This window comes from Numenius arquata, chromosome 3, assembly GCF_964106895.1.
Source record: "Numenius arquata chromosome 3, bNumArq3.hap1.1, whole genome shotgun sequence".
NCBI classification, from domain to species: Eukaryota; Metazoa; Chordata; class Aves; order Charadriiformes; family Scolopacidae; genus Numenius; species Numenius arquata.
The window spans coordinates 34,752,291-34,772,624 of NC_133578.1; the positions used below are offsets into that span (position 1 = coordinate 34,752,291).

The 20,334-nt window shown below is 37.6% G+C and overlaps 1 protein-coding gene across 1 annotated transcript in view; it reads left to right on the top strand.

The window, feature by feature from the left end:
* Positions 1-19,566, top strand: part of STAT4 (signal transducer and activator of transcription 4) — a 42,115-nt gene extending 22,549 nt beyond the window's left edge. The window contains exons 7-24 of the mRNA XM_074145621.1: positions 537-622; positions 1,554-1,705; positions 2,929-3,087; positions 3,961-4,053; positions 4,884-4,943; positions 6,342-6,359; positions 6,439-6,532; positions 7,338-7,382; positions 10,612-10,695; positions 10,964-11,062; positions 12,255-12,390; positions 13,483-13,535; positions 14,347-14,441; positions 14,899-15,035; positions 15,449-15,640; positions 16,742-16,808; positions 17,306-17,414; positions 19,540-19,566. Coding sequence (XP_074001722.1) covers positions 537-622; positions 1,554-1,705; positions 2,929-3,087; positions 3,961-4,053; positions 4,884-4,943; positions 6,342-6,359; positions 6,439-6,532; positions 7,338-7,382; positions 10,612-10,695; positions 10,964-11,062; positions 12,255-12,390; positions 13,483-13,535; positions 14,347-14,441; positions 14,899-15,035; positions 15,449-15,640; positions 16,742-16,808; positions 17,306-17,414; positions 19,540-19,566 — 1,706 coding nt within the window. The remainder of the gene's footprint in view (positions 1-536; positions 623-1,553; positions 1,706-2,928; positions 3,088-3,960; positions 4,054-4,883; positions 4,944-6,341; positions 6,360-6,438; positions 6,533-7,337; positions 7,383-10,611; positions 10,696-10,963; positions 11,063-12,254; positions 12,391-13,482; positions 13,536-14,346; positions 14,442-14,898; positions 15,036-15,448; positions 15,641-16,741; positions 16,809-17,305; positions 17,415-19,539) is intronic.
* The last annotated feature ends 768 nt before the right edge of the window (positions 19,567-20,334 follow it).

The following is a 20,334-nucleotide window of genomic DNA, read 5'->3' on the forward strand; positions in this document are numbered from 1 at the left end:
CAGAGATGGAAAAAAGTTGAAGAGAGGGGGGAAATACGCAGTGATCAGTACTCCTGGCTGCTGAAATCCCCACAGCGATGAACACTTTATCTCTGTTTCAAATGCCTAACCTCCATTCTCTCAGCCAGACTCATAATTCACATCAAGCCCAAAGAGCTTTAGTCTAACTGCTGACACCACAAGCGTATTTCAGTAGTGCACGAATCAATCATTGATCCAAACCAGATGTAGAGAATACACAACTATGCACATGAATAAGAAATTTATAGATTTCTAGGTATCATCTGTACGTTTTCTATCTTTTCCTTTTCCACATACACATCTTAAGAGTGGAGTCATAAAACCTTATCTTAAACTTGTACTGAAGGTAGTCCATTCAAATGAAACACACTATTACATAATCTACGGCCGCCTGCAGTTCACTTTTCACTAGTTCATGCTGCAGTCTGGTCGTGGTTTTTTCCCTTCCTCTCCTTATAAACACGCACACGTACCCACACACGCATTTATACTGACTTTTTCTCATCCCCCTGCAGAGCAGAGCGACAAAAACAGCACCCTCATTAAACAGGAAATGCTAGCGTTGCAGGCGATGCTCAATACTTTAGACTACAAGAGAAAGGTTAGTGACATGTTTTGTCATTTGTGGTTTGTTTGCTTTCTCCCCTTATTCCCATATCAAATACTCAAATGTGTACGCGTGCCTTTTTAAATTCTCTTCTCAGAAGAACAGACAAATAACAGCAGTTACAAATCGACAAATGGTTTTTGGTGGGTGCAGGTGATTTTGGCTAGCAGTTAAGAAATTGGCGATTAAGTAACACCTCAATCAAGGATATGGTTCTGCACGCCTTAGAGGGGAGGTGAGGGCATCACTTCACAGGACCTCTTATGTACTGTGTGAAATGGATAACTTAGTTGGCAATATATACCCTTTAAAGTAAGCAAAAAGTATTCAAAGTAAATGTAATCTAATAATTGGAAAAAAAAAAAAACACCAAAACCAAACAACCAACCCAAACCAACCAAACAAAAAACCCCAACAACCCACCAATGCTACCTTGCTCTCTTCAGTGACTGAAACTTGCAAGTATGACAAATATTCCCTGACCACTTCTTTGCTGGCACAGAAAACAGTACATGTAGGCAATTTGTTTGAATCCCTGTGCTTTTTACAGCTACAAGCAAGCAAGCAAAAAAGCCCAGAGCACTGGATATGATACAACACAAAAGGAGGACTTCTTGACCTTGACAGTACTTGTAAATGTCAACTTCTTGGAGGTGTTATGCCCACAAAGAATGCAACAATCCTCCTTCCCACCCCCAAACCCAGCAGCTTTACTGAGGAGGGGTTCATAGAGATTTAGGATTAGTTTCAAGTACAATGGGTAACAAAGTCCAGTCACCTCTGAATTATAGACACTACAGCTAAGGGGCTAAATATGGTTACTTTCAAAGTAATTGAAAGAAATGTAATCAGCACTTTTATTATAATTGCTGAATTTTGTGGCTGTTCCCCGTGGTCAGTTTGTGACATCTTTCCTATTTTACAGGAAGTGCTCAGTAAAATAGGGCGTGTGATTCATGAAATCGATATGCTTATGAGCAACATGCTGACTGAAGAGCTGCTAGACTGGAAGAGACGGCAGCAGATTGCCTGCATTGGGGGTCCTCTCCACGGTGGGCTTGATCAGCTCCAAAACTGGTAAACTTGCCTTGAGCTTGTATTTCCACTGAAAACCACAGGAAGTCTGCTGCACATGAAATGATCTTTCCTTTAGATCAGTTACCTTGCAACAGCAGCAAATTCATTAGCAGCTACGCAAGTAAATAACAAAAATACAATTTATTTTAGTGGACAACATTTGCTGTTCAGAATTAATAACGTAACAGTGAACTGCTGAGCCTGAGCTGTGGCAGTCACTCATTTTTTGGTTTGACAGTTGCTCCAGATACATGATACATACCCTCTCGGGAGTTTTGCTTGAGTAAGAACCGTGATGACCGAGTTTGTCACTGAGGGCAGTGGGAGTTTTGTCTAGGCAGGAATTGGGTAGACACTTTATGCTTTGACTCACTAGGTACATCACCTCTCCAGATTTCAAGCTACACAGGAATTGAATGGCAGTAGTCTCCGAGTAGTCTCTATGGTGGTAACTCTGATGGTGATTGCAAATAAAAAAATTTTTAAAAGTATTATATTTAAAAGATAATGCAGCCAGAGAACGTCAATGTCCTGGTCACTTCTCTCCCATCAAACTTCTCTTCTGGAGAAGGTGAAGTAAAGAGTCAGGAGAAAAAAAGGAAGGAAAAAAAACAAGAACCTTTTTAGATTTGAGGGAAAAGTAGTTTTTGCCTTTTTTGTGTGGTTTTTTTTTTCCACTGAAGTATTTTTTTTCCAATGGAGATGTTAGAAATAGCTAAAAGATGTGATTTTATGCACACATACCCTATTAAACTGTTAGCAATTGTGTTTGGATTTAATTTTCCTTATTGTTTTTACATTTCTGAGAAATGCTGTTACTCAGTCTTGTAACTTTTTCATTTTATATAAATATTATCCTTTAAAAGAGTACATTTTGCAAAACCACTAAGCTGTAGGAAAGAAATAAAATTGGCACAAGTGCCCTGCATGTAAAACATCAGAACTCTGTATATATTTCTTCTAAATTATCACAGACAGCATTGCATTGCTGTTGATGAGGCCTGTTGCAAAAATATTTATCTCTGAAAATAAAGCAGGAAATTTTGCCTGATGTATTTAAATACTCCTGTAAACAAAAGACACACGCACATGAGTTTGGATAAAGCTAGAAAGCACCAATCGGTATTGATTCTGATTTCCCTAAGCAAGAACTTCAGTAGCCATTTTGTTCTAAGCAGCCGTTTACGTGAAAGATTGCAAACTAATATTTTGTCTTGCTGTAGTTTTACACTGTTGGCAGAGAGTCTTTTTCAAGTTAGAAGGCAACTAGAAAAATTGGATGAACTGTTGACCAGGCTGACTTACGATGGGGATCCTATCCCAGTGCAGAGACCTCAGCTCCTGGAAAAAGTCAACTTTCTGCTCTACAATCTTTTCCGGAAGTGCGTAAGCCATTGTCAATGTACATAACTTTGTTTGAACTGCCACAAATTTATTGGCAACAATGAGACCATGTTGTTAAGAAGAAGAAGAAAAATAATTAAAATGTTTGAGTCTCTGAGGATCTTAAAGTCTGAGTTTCCAATATTAGAAGTATGTACAGCTGTCACCAAAATTCCAGAAGTTGAAGGTACCAGGCAGCTTCTCACGTGTAGTAGTTAAGGGTTTGTGGTCAAGTTCTGACTCTAGGTGAACACAAAAAATCCACTTATTTCAGTAGAAGTCATGTACATACTGCTGAGAAAAGGTTATGGGTTCGGGGTTTTGTTTGTTTTGGCTTTAAGTAAAGTGGCAGGTGCTAATCTGTTCTTTGTTCTTCCTCTTCCCCACTAACATTCTATTAATCTGTAAAACATTATAATCTTCCTTTTGTACTGGCTATACGAGAGATATATCGCAAGTGATTATCTGAAAGCAAAACATGGTCAATTTTTTATTTTAAAAAAAATTTAAAAAGATAAAATGATTGTTCAATTTCATTGGAGCCAGGCTCAGTGTATTTTCACACTCTGTTTTATGGTTCTGATAAAAGTCTTGGTCTTCCAGACTTTTATCAGCCTGGAATTTTAGGACTATGGAATTTGTTTTGATTTTTAATGTATTCCAAATATCTGTCTCTTATGGGAACAATTCAACTGTAAGTTAGACCACTGGATGATTTTGAGAACTGAGAGTTGGAATACATACCTGCCACTTCCGCTTCTGTAGAGAAATAAGTCTCTAAGAGATACCAGCATTTTTTTCCTCCCCTCCAATACAGCTGTTTGTTTATGCGTGTTCCTAACAATCTGTTTGTTTCACTTCTTTTCACACAGTTCATTCGTGGTTGAAAGGCAGCCCTGCATGCCAACACATCCCCAGAGGCCAATGGTTCTTAAAACGTTAATACAATTCACTGTTAAATTAAGGTAAGGAAAGGAAATCTGATATAAACGCTTTCATTTGTGTACTGCATTTTATCCTAGGAGCAATCTAGAAAGCAAAGCAGACCAACTTCTGGCAGACATCCTTTTGACTCCAGGGACACTTTCTAGAATCGGCATAGAAAGGCCACAGAATCTGTCACTCATAATAAATGGCAAATCAGCGTGAGGAAGAAAGGCAGATCATGTCCAAAAGTCAGCACCTTCAGCATCCTATATCCATTGAATTCTTGTTTTAATGACTTTGCAAACTGAGTAAATAATGATCCACATTGTACAAGCCAACATCAGAATACTCAGAGGCACTTTTGCACCTAGGAAAGAGAAACATCTGCATTTTGAGGGGCTCTGGTGAATCAATGACAAGTTATTTCTCTCCCACTAGCTCCTTGCCTGACTTTGTGAAAAAAGCAAAGACTGGAGAGGAAGTCTCATCTCAGTTCCACCTTGCAGCAAAAAGAACGCATGGAGGGTTGGGGGATGTGGAAAGTACGTGTACATCTGTGGTGCAGTCACAGATTATAGAAATCCATCTCTTAATTAGTACTTCTTTGTTCTCTCTCGAGCCATTCCCTCAAACACATAACTACCTTTTCCACACCCTTGCAGGGAGGGTAGAACATCTGCCACTGGAACAGCCCAGCTCCTCTTTCTGAGTATACAACCCTGTAAATCATGATATAGTCCTAGATACCTAATCTTTTCTTTAGGTTATAATCATTTCAGATACTTTAGTGTGGAGCTACTGTTCTCTAACATTTTCTGGTGATAAATTTATTCTGTTAATATTAACTTTTACATTTTCTGTTTTGAAGGTTGCTAATTAAATTACCAGAGCTGAACTACCAGATCAGAGTGAAAGCAACTATTGACAAGTAAGAAACTTTAAAGTGAAGATATTCTCTCTCCCCCTACAGAGACAACACAGGTTTTTCAATTGCTATTCTATCTGATTTAGAAGTTGCTCTAAAAAGAAAATGAGAAAACAAAACAAAACAGTTAAAACATCATGGTAATGTTTTTCCTTTTTTAACGTGGAAGATTTCTTCGTCTTTTTTTAAAAAAAAACAAACAACAAAACCAAAAAGCTACTATTGATATTTTCGAATTGGAGGCAATAAGTCCATTTAAGATTTGTTTCAAGACTTAGATAAAATTCATTTTGAACTAGTAGCATCAGCCAAAAACTTTAAATCAAACTGTACTGCATTTATGGGATAGTTAGCTTTGAAATACCACTTATCTCTGCTTGCATTAATAAGCCCAGTACCTTCAATGCAGATGCTCCAAGTACTACATGAAGCTTGTGCTTAAAAAGCTAGTGCTGTAATTAGTAACTATGGCAGCTTACAGAGTTTTACCCCTGCCTGAAATTAAAACTGCTACATAAATTCCTCCTTTCTAAGGTGTTTGGTTCTCTTTTGTGTTCCCATTATTTTTAGAGCAGTCCCAAATGAGCAGGATCCCCTGCTTCTTTGGTTGATTATGATTTCTTGAGCAAAAAGTACCTCAGAGCCTGTCTAGATTACATTTGTGAAAACAGTGTTAATGCCGCCTGGAGTATTTCTATTTGAGTTGATGCATCTTCTCTCAGCAAGATGTATTATTTTGAGCAGTAGCCAGTACTGTAGAGCAAACCTGGTTACACATAGGTCAGGGCACCCTAGCACAATAAAATATGGGACAGAAGACTTGCTGTCAAGGTATGATTTCAAAATTGGCAAAGGTGATCCAAGCCCTCCTTGCTCACCATCCCCAGACACAGGCTACCTCCCTTCTTCTGGCTCTTGTGCTCTGCAGGCCCCTTAAAAACACCTTGACCACATGGACATAGATGATGGCCCAAAAGAAGGAAGAAAAAAAACACACGGTGGGGAAGGAGCAGGAGAGAAGCCAGGACTGTTTCTCTCAAAAGCTGTGTACTGCCTGATTTGTGCCTGTGCACGTTTCCCCAGTACACCATGAGCTACCTACGCAGGCTCGTATTGTCCCGGAACACGGGCACGCAAGCAATTAGTAATGCAGCTTTGAATACACACATATCATTCCAATGTCAGGAAAAAAGCTAGGTAAAATATACTACTTGCATCTGGCCAGATGAAAAAGTCTAACTGGACAGTACAAATCTCAATTCTTTAGTTTAAAAATTGCAGTTATATTGGTAAAACGAATTAGCTTTGACACCATCTCAAGATACGTTTCTCACTACAAGTTACGGCTTACACATTTACTGATGCACAATGTTTCCTCCCCCTGCCCCTCTTCTATTTCAGGAATGTTTCAACTGTAAGGTAAGAAAATAAGATACCCTATTTCTTAAATTATCTGACGCAATATTATTTACATACATAAGTGTAATGTCCTCCATAGTAATCGCAGATTCGTTCTGTGTGGAACACATGTGAAAGCAATGAACATGGATGAATCCGCAAATGGAAGCCTGTCGGTAGAATTTCGACATTTGGTGAGTTTGACTGCTTTTTTCCTCTGGTAAAGAAATAAAAGATTCTTTAAAAACTGTGCAGGAAGAACTGCATTACTGTCAAGTCTATGCTCATTATCTTTTTTCTTATACAGAAAGTTGACTCCTAGAACCTCTTTATCCCATTCCATTCTTTTTCCGTTCCATAAAGTAAGGCTATATGTTTTCACCAAAATAACAAAGAAAATCCTAAATAATGCCAGAAAATTAAAAGACTAATCACACTGAATTATACAGCTTCTCAGAAACTTGAGTTTTGTTAAAAAAAGCCAACCTAACAAAACAAAAAACCAAAGCGAAACCACACCACTGTTGTCCCAGGGAAATATATAATTGAATGCATTAGATCTGGTTGAAATTACTGCCTGTGACAGCTGTCTTTTGAGAGACTATAGCACTGCTTCTGTAACTTCTCTTTGTCATGCTTTCTGACTAGACTCCCTCACCTATAGTTTTTTTAGCTTGACAACAGATGCAGTGCATTGATGTAGTTTTGCAAAAGGAGATGGAGACTGATGGTCTTTAGTGTTTTTTTGTATTCCACAAAGCACCCTAATTAACACTTTGTTACATTAATTTAGTTTCTTAAAAAATTCTTTTAAAATTTCAGAAGACTATTCACTGAATAGACTTTTCAAGGCGTACTGTCAGTCTTCATTACACCTTATTTGTATATTGTAAATAAAACATTATTATACTAAGAACATCATGGTTACAAATGATGTTCTTTATACGTGCTTCTGTCTATAGTTCCTTTGGCACATAAATATTGTTTTGCTTTATACAGCAACCCAAAGAAATGAAATCAAGTGCTGGAAGCAAAGGAAATGAGGTTTGTGTATTTATTTTACATCTTATTTTTGATTATTCTCACAAGTATTTCAGATTGGATTTTATTTAAACCAAAGAGCAACCCTATGCTGTTAGTTTTAAATATACATTACTCTTATAATAAGTATGGGACCCAATTATCATATGTAGTATAATGAGAACTTTTCAGATCTACTCTTAGAAATTTTAATTACATGCCTTAAATTTGTATATCAAAAAAGTTGCAATAGAATGTAGGAAGTAATAATCTAAATGTATGCATTCCTCTTTAAGGCTGCCTTTTTGGTCATTTACATTTTGAAAAAATAAGCTTTTTTTGGGGGGGTGGTGGTGTTGAAACAATTTTTCCTATAGGAACGGTTTCTTAAATATATATCTGTTGGCGAAGTTTACAGTTGAGGTAAGGGTATTATTACATTTGCATCAAAGAATTTTGCTTGCCTCAACCAGGACCAAAAGCGTGCTTAGTTTACCAATGCTCAGCTGAATCTGGTCATAGGTTCCCCTCTTGTGGTGACACTGTACTATGACATGTTAGCATTAACAAACCAGCAAGTACTTTGCAGTACCCAGGTTTCAGAGACATGCACACACCACCTGGCATGTAAGGTGAAAAGATATTGCATGTGCTTGCTTCCTAGCAGAGGAGTTTAAAATCCTTGCTTTGCAGAGAACAGAAATCAGAAGTATTAACATTGCCACTAATCCACGCCTAGAACACCATGCCTCTGGATCCATCTGTATTGTAGGGTGCTCCTTCCATTCCTGTGTTACCCTCCAGCACCCCTCATGTAGAATCATAGAGTGGTTAGAGTTGGAAGGGACCTTAAAGATCATCAAGTTCCAACCCCACTGCCATGGGCAGGGACACCTCCCACTAGAGCAGGTTGCTCAAAGCCCCATCCAGCCTGGTCTTGAACACTTCCAAGGATGGGGCATCCACAACCTCCCTGGGCAACATGTTCCAGTGCCTCACCACCCTCCCAGTAAAGAATTTCTTTCTAGTATCTGATCTAAATCTCGCCTCTTTCAGTTTAAAAGCATTAGCCCTCGAACTCTAGGGGTGGCCATGGACCACCACTATAAATTTAGCATTGCTATTTAACAGCAAAATCTGCAGATATATCTCTGACTGAAGCAAGAGTCAGAGGCTTGCAACCAATGATACAGCCTCTGCCAACACTACCAGAAACAATTAGTGTCTCCCAAGGTAACTGAAGTCATAAGATGCTTCTATGCATGCCACCTACTAACCTAGGAGGCGAAATAGGCTATACTGGCTTAAAGTATCTCCATACCAGTGTAAGTTTTTTGCATAATAGGAGGACTGAGGGTAAAGTTGTATTGGCAAGTTTAAAAAAAAAATAAAAATAAAAATAAAAAGTCACTCATAGCACAGCCCAAATAGATGTAGTTATACAAGCACAAAAGTTATTACAAACAGTCTTTAAGTACGAAACAAAGGTGTGATCAGCATGGAGAATTTTAATCAAAAACCTAAAGCAGAAGGTACGTACGCATGCTTCACTGGGAGTTTCTGAACAGATTGACTTGCAACCTGATTAGCAAGACTGAAACTGAAGGTTCGCCTCTCAATCACTTTGCTACTTACAAAGTCATTTGTATCAAGACAAGCAAATACAAAAATGTAGGTGTAAAAATGTTGGTGCTCTACTCTTGGTAGCATTTTACTCCCACTTTCACCCTCTGTGCCTTTATAACTATATAAAAACATAGGGCTGTGGAGAATTAGGACAGGTGAACTGTGACATGGTTCACTGCTGATTTCCTCAAACTGAGCTTCTGCTTGGTCAAATCAGTCTGAAGTCATTATTAGCATGAGCAAGTTTGGTTTTATATTAACAGCAACTATAATAATTTAAAAACTTGATTTGTTATAGGATGTTTAGTAAGCTGAGAGTGCAGTTGTTAAGTACGACTTGCCTCAAAAAAAAATGTGGTTCTCAGTAATTGAGGTTTCTCCTTTCATGTAGATATGCCTTTTCGCCTAGATGATCTCTCCTTGAGAAAATGTTATGTTCTTGCAAAATCATAATGGGGGGAGGGAGAAGGGGAGTTTCACCAATCCTTTTCAACTTAGTGTCAGCAATACAGGTTGAGCTGGATTGATTCTACCTGTATTAAAACATTTGATGGATGAGTATTTCACGTAAAAGCCTTCAGCTTTAAACTGGATTTTCCCTTTGCAAGGCAGATTTATTATTCAGATGCCTGAGGATCTCCTGTGGTCTCAATCCCTCGTTTATACAGTATCTTTTATTGCAATGGCCTGTACATATCCTGGAGGAGGTGCTCCATTGGAAAGATAAGGCCATGAGGCAATTTCCCAAGGAATTGTTTTATTTTACATTGACTGAAGGTGGAGTATTTCAGTAAAAGGAAGCATTTTGATTTGGGATTTTTGATTTTGTGTCTTTTAAAAAAAGTCTGACAAAACAAATATGTGATGGGAAGGGGAAAAACAACAACAACAAAGCAGGAAAAGGACAAACAGATTTTTATACTTTGACTTCTGGGGATGGAAACGCATTTCTAAAGATCTGTTTCCCAAGGGGCAGAGATCTGGATATTTACAGAGCTACGCTGGTTTGTAATCAAAACAAAATGCTTATACCACAAACTTTACTATGACAACCAGATTATTATTATTATTATTTTTCCATCAAAGAAAAGCTTGGGTTTTTAATACCAGATTTATTTTGGGTTAATGATTTAGGCCTCTACTCGTTCAACTAGTACCGTCTAAGTATACTTACAACAAACCTGTATTCCCTAACGAGGGCCTACTTGTCATTAAAGCTGTGACTTCTTGTTTTGTTTCTAGTTTGTCTCTTTCCTTAAATTTTAACATCTCTGTTTAAATTGGAATTGTCAATCAGTAAAGAAATTTTACAAAAAGTTGGAGACAATCTTTATCAGACACAAAAAATAATCTGTTAGCTTTTTGTGTGCAAATCTGTGTTTAAAAGCACCATTTTAGAAAAAGTTAAAAGCAAAAGTTAAAAGTTTAAAAGTATTGCTTTAACAATGTCAATGTCAATTTAATGCTGTTTTTTAATCAGAAAAAAACACCAGACTTCTGCACTAATTAATTTGTTTGTTAAACTTTGACATTCCTTTACTTCCTTCTTTTCCTGCTCTTCTTATATATTTGATATGTGTAATGCCAGCTGTGCATTCACAGTTTTATAACCTATTTATTCCCTCAGGGCCCTCACATGGTGACCGAGGAACTCCACTCCATCAGTTTTGAAACACAGGTCTGCCTGTATGGATTGACTATAAATTTGGAAGTGAGTATTCTAGCCAGATTTTCTGGGGCAAGAATAAAAGGCATTTTCCAGCAGCTTATAGAAGAACAACCGTGTTGGGCCAGATCACAGGTCCATCTATCCTAAATGCTACCGTCAGCAGTAACCATAAGCAGACACAGGATTTCCAGAACTTCTGGACAGAAGCGTACAGTTTGGGAAGGAAGAGAGGGCTAAAAAACCAAAGCATAACACAGTGTTAACACTTTCCTCGGCAGCATTTACATACCACGTTCATTCTTTCCACCAGACCAGCTCTTTGCCTGTGGTGATGATTTCCAATGTGAGCCAACTACCCAATGCGTGGGCTTCTATTATTTGGTACAATCTGTCAACCAACGATCCTCAGGTAGGTCTTCAGTACGCAAGTACTGACTTTCGCATTTTCACATTTCTATTATTTGGTTACCAAATATATTCTTTATAAAAAGGCTGTGTCCCCCTCTTAAATTGGCCTGATTTTCTTCACATATACTGTTATCAACATCATACTTAAATGTTGTTCGCTTTATCTTTTGTTCTCTGTGCAAATATAAAACCACATGCACACTCAGCCTTTTTTTTTGTAGGCTAAAGTAGTAGTTCTTAAACTAAGGAAATGTGATAGCCTTTCCCCATAACTTTTCTAGTTTTAATTTGTCTTTTTTGGATGCGGTTGACCGAAACTGTATAGGGTACAAAATAATTCTACCAGTACAATTCAAAAGTGTCAAAGTAGTTGTATAGGTGGGTCTGTAATATATTTAAGTGCTGCTTTCCCTCATGCATTTTATAGGACCTAGCTATGGAGAAGATTGTAAGTGTCAAGTAGCACCTTCTAGTGGCTTTGACCATAAGCAAAAGCAGAATCATTCTTTCTCAGGCTCCAGCTGGCTCAGCACATATTTTAGATTCAGTCACTGTTACTGTATTTGCAGATTGTAGAATAGTGCTGTCAATAGCTCTCAGGCTTTCAGTCCGGGATTAGAGGCAGTCATGTATATGTTCAGAGGAGAGAAAGGGTAAGACAGTTTACCAGGGAGTGTGCCTAAGAATGGTAGCAGGCCAGCTGACTTCATTATCACTCCGTGATATTCCAAAGAGTCTTCTGCACAGTCTTTAGTATGTTCATTACATGTACAGCCCAGAAACCAAAAGAAAAACTAAGATGAACCAAATGATTCAAGAACATGTGGCCATCAGAGTATGTAAAGTTTGGGATTTCTATGCAACATACATTATAGTGAGAGTATCTACATTTATTGAGCAGGCTTTAAGCATATTTTCACTGTCTTAACATATGATACCATGAGAAGCATAGCAAGGTATTTTATCATTCAAGATGCACACATAGACTCTCACTCTTTTAAGGTCCATCCCAGTGGACCTTGCTGGGTGGCTGCAGGTGGGAGGGCCAGCAGTCATTTACCCAAGGTATCCCCCATACACCTCTCATTTTTAAGACTTCCAGATTCTGCTTGAGTACTTACATTACGGGCTGTAAAAGAAAGCTGCATTTCATGGTTGCTAACTGTCTAAACAAAGCACTAATTCTATTGCAGAATTTGTCTTTCTTCAACAATCCCCCTGCTGCCACTTTAAGTCAGCTCTTAGAAGTACTGAGCTGGCAATTTTCATCGTATGTTGGTCGTGGACTCAATTCTGAGCAGCTCAACATGCTGGCAGAGAAACTTACGGGTAAGATTGTAGAAATATACAGATTTTATTTGCTTTTAGGCTCTTGTATTTGATAGTCACAGGTAATGACTTTAAGTATGACCTCTACTTCCACAGCTGACTTCAAAAATGCCACAACAACATTTTTTTTCTTTAAAGAAAAGCATACGTCAGCTTATTCTTACCACAAAGTGATTCAACTTTTGAACTTCCAGGCTGCTAAACTGAAGGAAGAGGGCATCACAGTCACACTGAAATGTGATGCTGTTTTTTTCCTTAGCAAGTAATTATCTCATGCATCTGAAATCTAAAGGAAGTATTTTTGCTTGCTTATGGGGTTTGGTTTGGGTTTTGTTTCATTTTAAGTATCTGTCCTTGTGGGTCTGTTTAATTCTGGGACCCATCCTTCACTGGTGACAGCATAGCAAAGAAGCCCTGTAACTTCAGCAAGATGAACTATTCAACACTTGAATCTGACTGTCCCCCAGAAGGGAGAGGCCTTAGGGAAAGCTGGCAGAAGAAAAGAAAGTTTTATCTGTTTCTGGGAAAGAAACAATTCTAAAATATTCTGTGAGCTGAAAGGAACTCCAAGCTGAGGGTGTAATGATACCTCTACTGTCAGGCAAGAACAAAAGCATCTGTCAAAGACTGGGGGGAATCTTTACTTTTGTTGCTTTCAAAGATGGAAGCAAAGACTAGTTTCCCTGGATAACAGACACTTTTCTTATGGTTTCTCAGAGATTTCTTGCTTAGTTGAAGTAGCGGAGAGTTGCCACTGTAAATCAGCAAGAACCATAAGGAAGAAAAAATAAATTTCTTAAAATACAGGAGCTTAAGAAAGCCAAGAGAATCAACACTCGAGCTAAAAACTGAAACTGAGCATACAGTGTGGCAGAAACAAAGTCCCAGACTACTTTAGGCAAATAGCATCATCTGCTTCAAAAGGATACAGAAAAATTGATCTACAGCAACTTAGTATGCCCCTCTTAATCCCTCTCCAAGTCTGGATGCACCATACTACCCCCTACAACTATACAGATATCAGGCTATATCTATTGCAAAACCTCAGAACAATAGACTCACCATTTGTCGGTTGTTTTTTTTTTCTCTCAGGCCAACAAGTCAGTTATAATGATTATCAACTATCCTGGGCAAAGTTCTGCAAGGTACGGTTCCAAAAGTAAAACCAGACTCTTGTTTATCTTTATACCCACATGCACGTCTAACTCTGTCTCTCTAATGCTACTTAAAAGATTCCCACTTCACATATGTGGGACTCATAGCCCAGCACAATCACATTCATTGGAAAAATTTAAATAGGACAATAATATTTCCAGAACTTTAAAGCTTGGGCTAAGAGATCTACTGAGTTACATTGCTACAGAGATCAGAAACTACCATTATAGTGTACCGTATATATTTCTGTAAATGATCAATAGATTGTGCTATCAAAGCATACAATACATTTTTTATAAAGCATACAGCAAACTTTTTCCATATGCTCAGTTGTGACCTAAATTATTTCAAGTCGATCGACATATTCAGTAAGTTTGATGAGGAACAGAGAAGTTACTGAGAAAGAAGAGTAAACCCATTTTATTCTTACTAACTACATTATTTAAACATGTATAGAAACTTGGAAGGAAATTCTCATCATCATTTCTCTCAAAAAGTAATTTCATAACCAGGAAGAAATAACAAATGTGATTTATTTTTTTTTCTTGAAAAGTGAAGCGCTTCCAGTGCATATCTTAAAAATCAACTGGTTTTACGTCAGGCTGAAAGAGAGATGTTACTCAAAACAGTGGTTCAAATCTGTCATTCTCTCTTGAACAAACTAGATTATTCTTAACAGAGATAGCCATGTCATGTGGATGTTGGGTAAGAACACTCTCACAATTCTCTTCTTGTGTGTGTTGGGTTTGTTCATGTTTTATATTTTGTTTTTTTTTTTTTTTTTTTTTCTTTAACCATTAGGAACATTTGCCTGGGAAGTCTTTTACCTTTTGGGTTTGGCTTGAAGCCATTCTGGACTTAATTAAAAAACACATTCTTCCTCTTTGGATTGATGGGTGAGCAACAAGGAAACAGATGTATATTTATCTCTCTCTGCTTTGTCTTTTTTTCTTTACTAATCTCAGTTTTGGCTATGCAGAAGAAAATTTGCAAAGAGTTTAATACTTCTGTCTCCCTCTTCCCATTTCTAACTTCTTGAAATTTTTGCCAAAAGGGAGGACCATTGAATCTCTTAGAAATGCAGGTTTAGATCTGTTTATCAGTTCTGTCAGTGTACAGTCAAGTACTCTGATAAATTTCATCATGCTTCATAGTACTTTGAGCTCAATGCCATACTCCACATGTAACTCACGTGAAGCTTTTGTCATAGTTTCAAGACTTCATAAAGCTTTTGTAACCAGGCTTTGAACACCTATATAAAGTTTGAATATAAAGTTTGGCCAGATGCATTGCACAGATTGAAGTATGTATTTTTTTCCAAAAGCAAACTCATTTTTTCCTGTTACACCTCAGGTACGTAATGGGATTTGTAAGCAAAGAGAAGGAACGAATTTTGCTCAAAGACAAGACACCAGGAACATTTTTGTTAAGGTTTAGTGAAAGCAATCTGGGTGGAATTACCTTTACTTGGGTGGATCAGTTAGAAAATGGTAAGTATAACTTTCAAAAAAATAACATAAACCTAAAACTCTGCAATACACCTCTAATACAGGAGCCATGGTTTCTTTAGTTTAAAAGTAAAATTCACACATATCATGTCTTAGTATGGTTTTGGGCAAGGTACAAGTATCATATTTACTGAAACACAAAGCAAAACTCTGAAAGTCTACCTTTCAGTTCTTTATATTAACTATAAGAGCTCATCAGGAGGTGTACCTGCTTACTGCAGGCTTTAAATTTGTTTCAACATGTGCAGAAAGTATAACTTCAAAGATACCAACATTGGTACAAACAGGTAAAACTCATACCCGCGTAAACTGCAAAAGAGAGCCACAAGTATGTTCCAACTGCATATGCTGATCTACCAGTTATCAGCGGCTGCGGTGCTTTTGTATTTTTACAGGAGATGTAACATTTCATTCAGTGGAACCCTATAACAAAGGTCGCTTATCTGCACTGCCTTTTGCCGATATACTGCGTGATTACAAAGTTATTATGGCGGACAACGTTCCTGAAAACCCTCTGAAGTATCTGTATCCAGACATTCCCAAAGATAAGGCCTTTGGCAAACACTACAGCTGTCAGCCAAGTGAAGGTTGGGCTCCATTTCTCTATTTACTCTTTCTGCAAAGCAGCTGCAAAATCAAGAGTCAATTTAAGGAATGGGGGGGAGGAGGAAGGGAGCAGGGAGGGAGGGAACTGTTTTAACAAGTGTCTATCATTTAGACAGCTTTGTCCCTGGTCTTAGAGGCTACATTATAAGTGATGACAACAATATTTAAAAGAAAAAAAAAAAAAAAAAAAAAAAAGACCTGACCAATGCATTACAAAAGTCAGTGCTTGGATGTTCAGAGATGAAACTGAAAAGTCATCCTGCTCATGAGCTTCATAATTGTGTTACACTGTAGCATGCTGTGTCTTTAATTTCAAGGAAATTCTGTATTTTCCAAACAGCTTTATTCCAGCAGTATAAACCCTGGCAACTGCACTGGAAAAGACAAAAAGGCTAGATAAGATTTCTCCAAACACATTCAGGCCCATGCTCTTTCTTGTCCAAGTTACAAGACAGGCCATTTTTAGATCAAACTTGCTTTCTCTCAGAAAAGCCCTCAAAGCCTTGATTTTGTTAAGAGATAATACACACTCTTCTGGACTTTCAGTGTAAAAGGTTACAATTCCATTTGATTTCAAATTTCTACACTACTCAAAAATACTTGGAGGCTACAAATGTTTTTCCTCCTCATTTTACTTCAGTGGACTTTGCCTAATGCACCAGTTCTCTAAAAATTTATGTATATGCTTAATTTCATGTAAAAGACATTGCTGAAGCTGTATCTGTAGAGACAGAGCTCTCTGCAAGCATTTACAGAATCATAATCTAGAGGTTCAGAAGTGCCAAGCTTGTATAGTTACAGTATATTTAGTTTTGAAGCCCTAACGAGATCTCTTGCATCAGTTGCTGTATTGTATTCTGAGATGACGAATCATATCAAGGGAGCAGAGTCAATTATGTGACTAAGACCTGATCTCAAAGACTAATCTCAAGAATTCCCCTCATTTTTATGGCTGCTTATTTAAACATAAAGAGGCACATTTCTTTTTTTAATATATTATGGTCTGCAGTACTCAAAGCAAATAATCAAATAAATAATAAAAGTAGTAGGCAATATTTAATTTCTGTAATATTGATTTTTAGTCTCGAAGCCCTCAGACGGAGGAGGCAAAGGTTATGTCCCTTCTGTGTTTATCCCAGTCTCCAAAATGTAAGTATCCTTACAGATGTATTACACTTCAAATATTATTTTTATTAAATTTACATACTGTTTCAAAGTTTTTTGTGGCTTCCCTTCTCCTGTTCAAATAGTTTGGGATAGCAACACATTGCGTGTTTTTATTTGGCCAAGGACTACTAAAGACAAGAAAGGAAAGTAAAGAACTTCACTTCTACAGTGCTTTTCCCGTCCAGATGACAAAACATTTGTAAAAATTGAATGCAGATTTTACGGTACTCTGATCTACTTCTCTTTCACTGACCCCTTTTTCTCTCCAACAGCTGATATTACATGAGTCAGGTTTATCCTCTCTTTCCTTGGTCCTATCTCCTACATTTTTAAATGTATACCAGGTTGTTGGCATGTGCTTACAGGGCCACCAGCGAGCACTACTCCACTGTTACGTATCAAGTTAGAGGGATTTAAGTTGTTTTTAAAATTATTTTTGTGGTTTTGTGTGTGTGTGTTTTTGTGGTTTTTTTTTTAAGCTTAAATGATTCTACAGAGCCACATTCCCCATCAGATCTTCTTCCAATGTCTCCGAGCGTTTATGCTGTGCTGAGAGAACACCTGAGTCCCACGGTGATTGAAACTGCCGTATGTTGCAAACTTTTCCATACATGTTAATACTAAGCAAATGGGAGATGCTGGTTATAAAAAGGCTGCTTGTACAATTATGAAAAAATTCAAGTTCTTTCATCACTTGCTGTATTACATTCTGAAATGATGGTGCAGATATTTTGTATTCTAGAAGGGACAGGACACTGCAAGCATACTTGGAAGCACTGTGTTAAATGAAATGATCTAACGCACTGGCCAATGAACCATGACTGTCACGATTCAAAGATCCCAGACCTGTTGCAGAAACAAAGCCTTTACTGACAAATACATCATGATTGCACTAATTCTGTAGATAGCACAAAGGACTTGACTTGCTCAGGAAAGCTGCACAAGGAACATAAAAAATTCTGATTCGGCAAACTTGTATAACTTTTCAGTGCTGCGAGTTTCTACATGGGGTACCGAAGTGAGAAATTAAAAGTAAACTAAAACATTTTTAGCAAACAGAACTAATATTCACTAAGTATTTAGAAAGAATAGGAAAATGCTGTAGCGATGTTCTATTAAAAATATTTTCCTCTTTTACTTACTGACTAGAAATTGTGTTCTGAACCATTGTGACTTAGAGTACTTTGAGCATTCATGTATACCCACTGGGGATTTGTCCAGCAGTCTTCTATCAGGAAACAGCAGTGGTTTGGCTTTAACAGCTCAAAAAGAAAACCTCCTTTTTTAATACTAGCTCTTAGTTTTCTGTATGTTCAATGATCTATGATCTTAAAATGGTTATGTATTAAAACCCTGTCAACTCCCCTTCAAATGCCACTCTGTAAGCACTCCACCTCGCCCCAAACCAGAATAAAACTAAACTAGAATCCTGATTGTTGACAATTAGAAGTACAGTTAAATTATATATACAAAAAGAGTTCTTTAATATACACCAAGCTGAAGACCTGTTCAAAAGCAAAATATCTTTTTTCTTCTTTACCTTTTTCTCTGATAGCACGCATGACAAAATAGTTCTTCAGCTAAAATTTAAATAATAGCCTGAATAAAAGTTCTGCATTAAAACCTACCACACCCAATCTGAGACATGTCCCCACTCATTTGTTATTTGATTTATACGTATGAAAAGAGTTCTGACCTAAACTGCATTTGTGAACTACATACGCATTTGCATTTCCCAAAGTTTCAGCAGCAAAAAGAATAGTTGGCTTCACTTTTGTTTATCATCAGGCTCCAAATGTTTTCAGGTTTTTTTGGCATGCAGAGTAATTCTCAAACCAGCTCTGTCCAGAGCTTCCAAACCAGCTGTGACCATAGCCATCTTCTGGGGTCATAACCACACAAAAAGAATGTGTTTGGTGATTAATTGGGAGTCAAATACAATCATGTCATGTGTTTTTAAGGAAGTGGTTCAATGCTGCTAGATGGTAGGTGCGTTTCTGGAGATTCCTACTAGAAGCATTTTCAAGTTCTGCTAGAAACTGGGGGAGAAAATAGTTTTGAAATATTTTTAAAGAATTCCTTCCCTCCTCTTTCCGTTCTATTCACCTTGGTAGTGGAAATGAGGAAAATATGGGGTGGGTTCTTTATCATTGCAAATTCACACATCAATCTACCCTGGTGAACAGCTGGCTAAATTCAGAAAGCAGACAATCTGCTTTATTAAAGCAACACTTTTTTCTCCATGAGATGCCAATAAAAGAGTGCTGTGTGAGATGCAGAGAACAAGAGTGAAATCTGCAGCAGGACAAAATATCCTACAATTAAGTAACTCAATCTTAGGAAGATATACTTTCTGCAGTGTTGCTGAATTCCCTTCTATTTCCCCCCTCGCCAGATTCCCCTATCCACTGGGAAAACAAGACTCCTGTGAGAAACCTGCTTTATATATCCATAGGCTGCAAGAACTACAAGAGTTCATATAAAAATATACATCATTTTTATTGCAACTGTTCCCCACATAGTGTTTTCTAATGAACATTCCTGTATTTTGGAAAGAATTAGAACGAGGATCCTCAGATCCTTACCAGTTCGTGTTACGCTCTCAAAATGACACTACAGGTGCCTTGAGCCAGCGAAGGTTTCAGCTGCAGTTATTTCTGAACGAACAGCAGTAACTTCCATGAGACTAATCTTTTCCTTTTTTTTCTTCTAGCTGAGTTCTCCTTACTCAACTGAGTGAAGTTCACGTACTGGAAAAATTAGTAATTGTGTGAACACTGGATGGGTTAAGGATGCAGTGAATACTTTTTTCATCATCTTTGTAAATCAGGATTTCCTGTAAAACATTATGATGTTATTCTTGGGCCTCTTTCTGTTATCAATACTGTGTAAACCAGGACTCTTCTCCCTAGGGATTACAAATGGCCTCCTGCAAGTCAGAATGGCTGTACTCACTGACAAAAGGCCAAACACTTTCTGGTTTGGAAGTCATTTGACTTCAGCGGGGCCCAGCAGGGATACATTTTACTTGCAGAATTAATGTCCATAGAATTGCTGTAAATATGACAGTATAAAACCAAAATGTTTTGCTTCTGAAAACACCATATACGGATAATTAATTACATTAATGTGTTTAGGGAAATTAGGATTTATTATGTTAAATAGTTTCTCTTTAATCATCATCTTGTATACCATTGGTTTAGCTTCTATTTTAAAGCAAAGATTCTCATCCCTCTTGAGTTCAAATGTGCCACAGATGTCCAGGGTTTGCTTGCTTTCCAAACATGAACTACTTTCAGCATAGATTTTTATCTGCCACCACAGCAGAAGTTGTGGAAGGAAAGAAGGCAAGTCTGGGAAGAGAAGAAAGGAAACAGACACAAAACTTGCGGTGCCAAAAAGGCTGCCTCCATTTTGCCACTGGAAGAGAGGGTCAGTAAAACTTCCCCCTTTCACAAAATAGTTGCAGGAGTAAATCTATTTGTGCATTATGCACTCAGATACTACA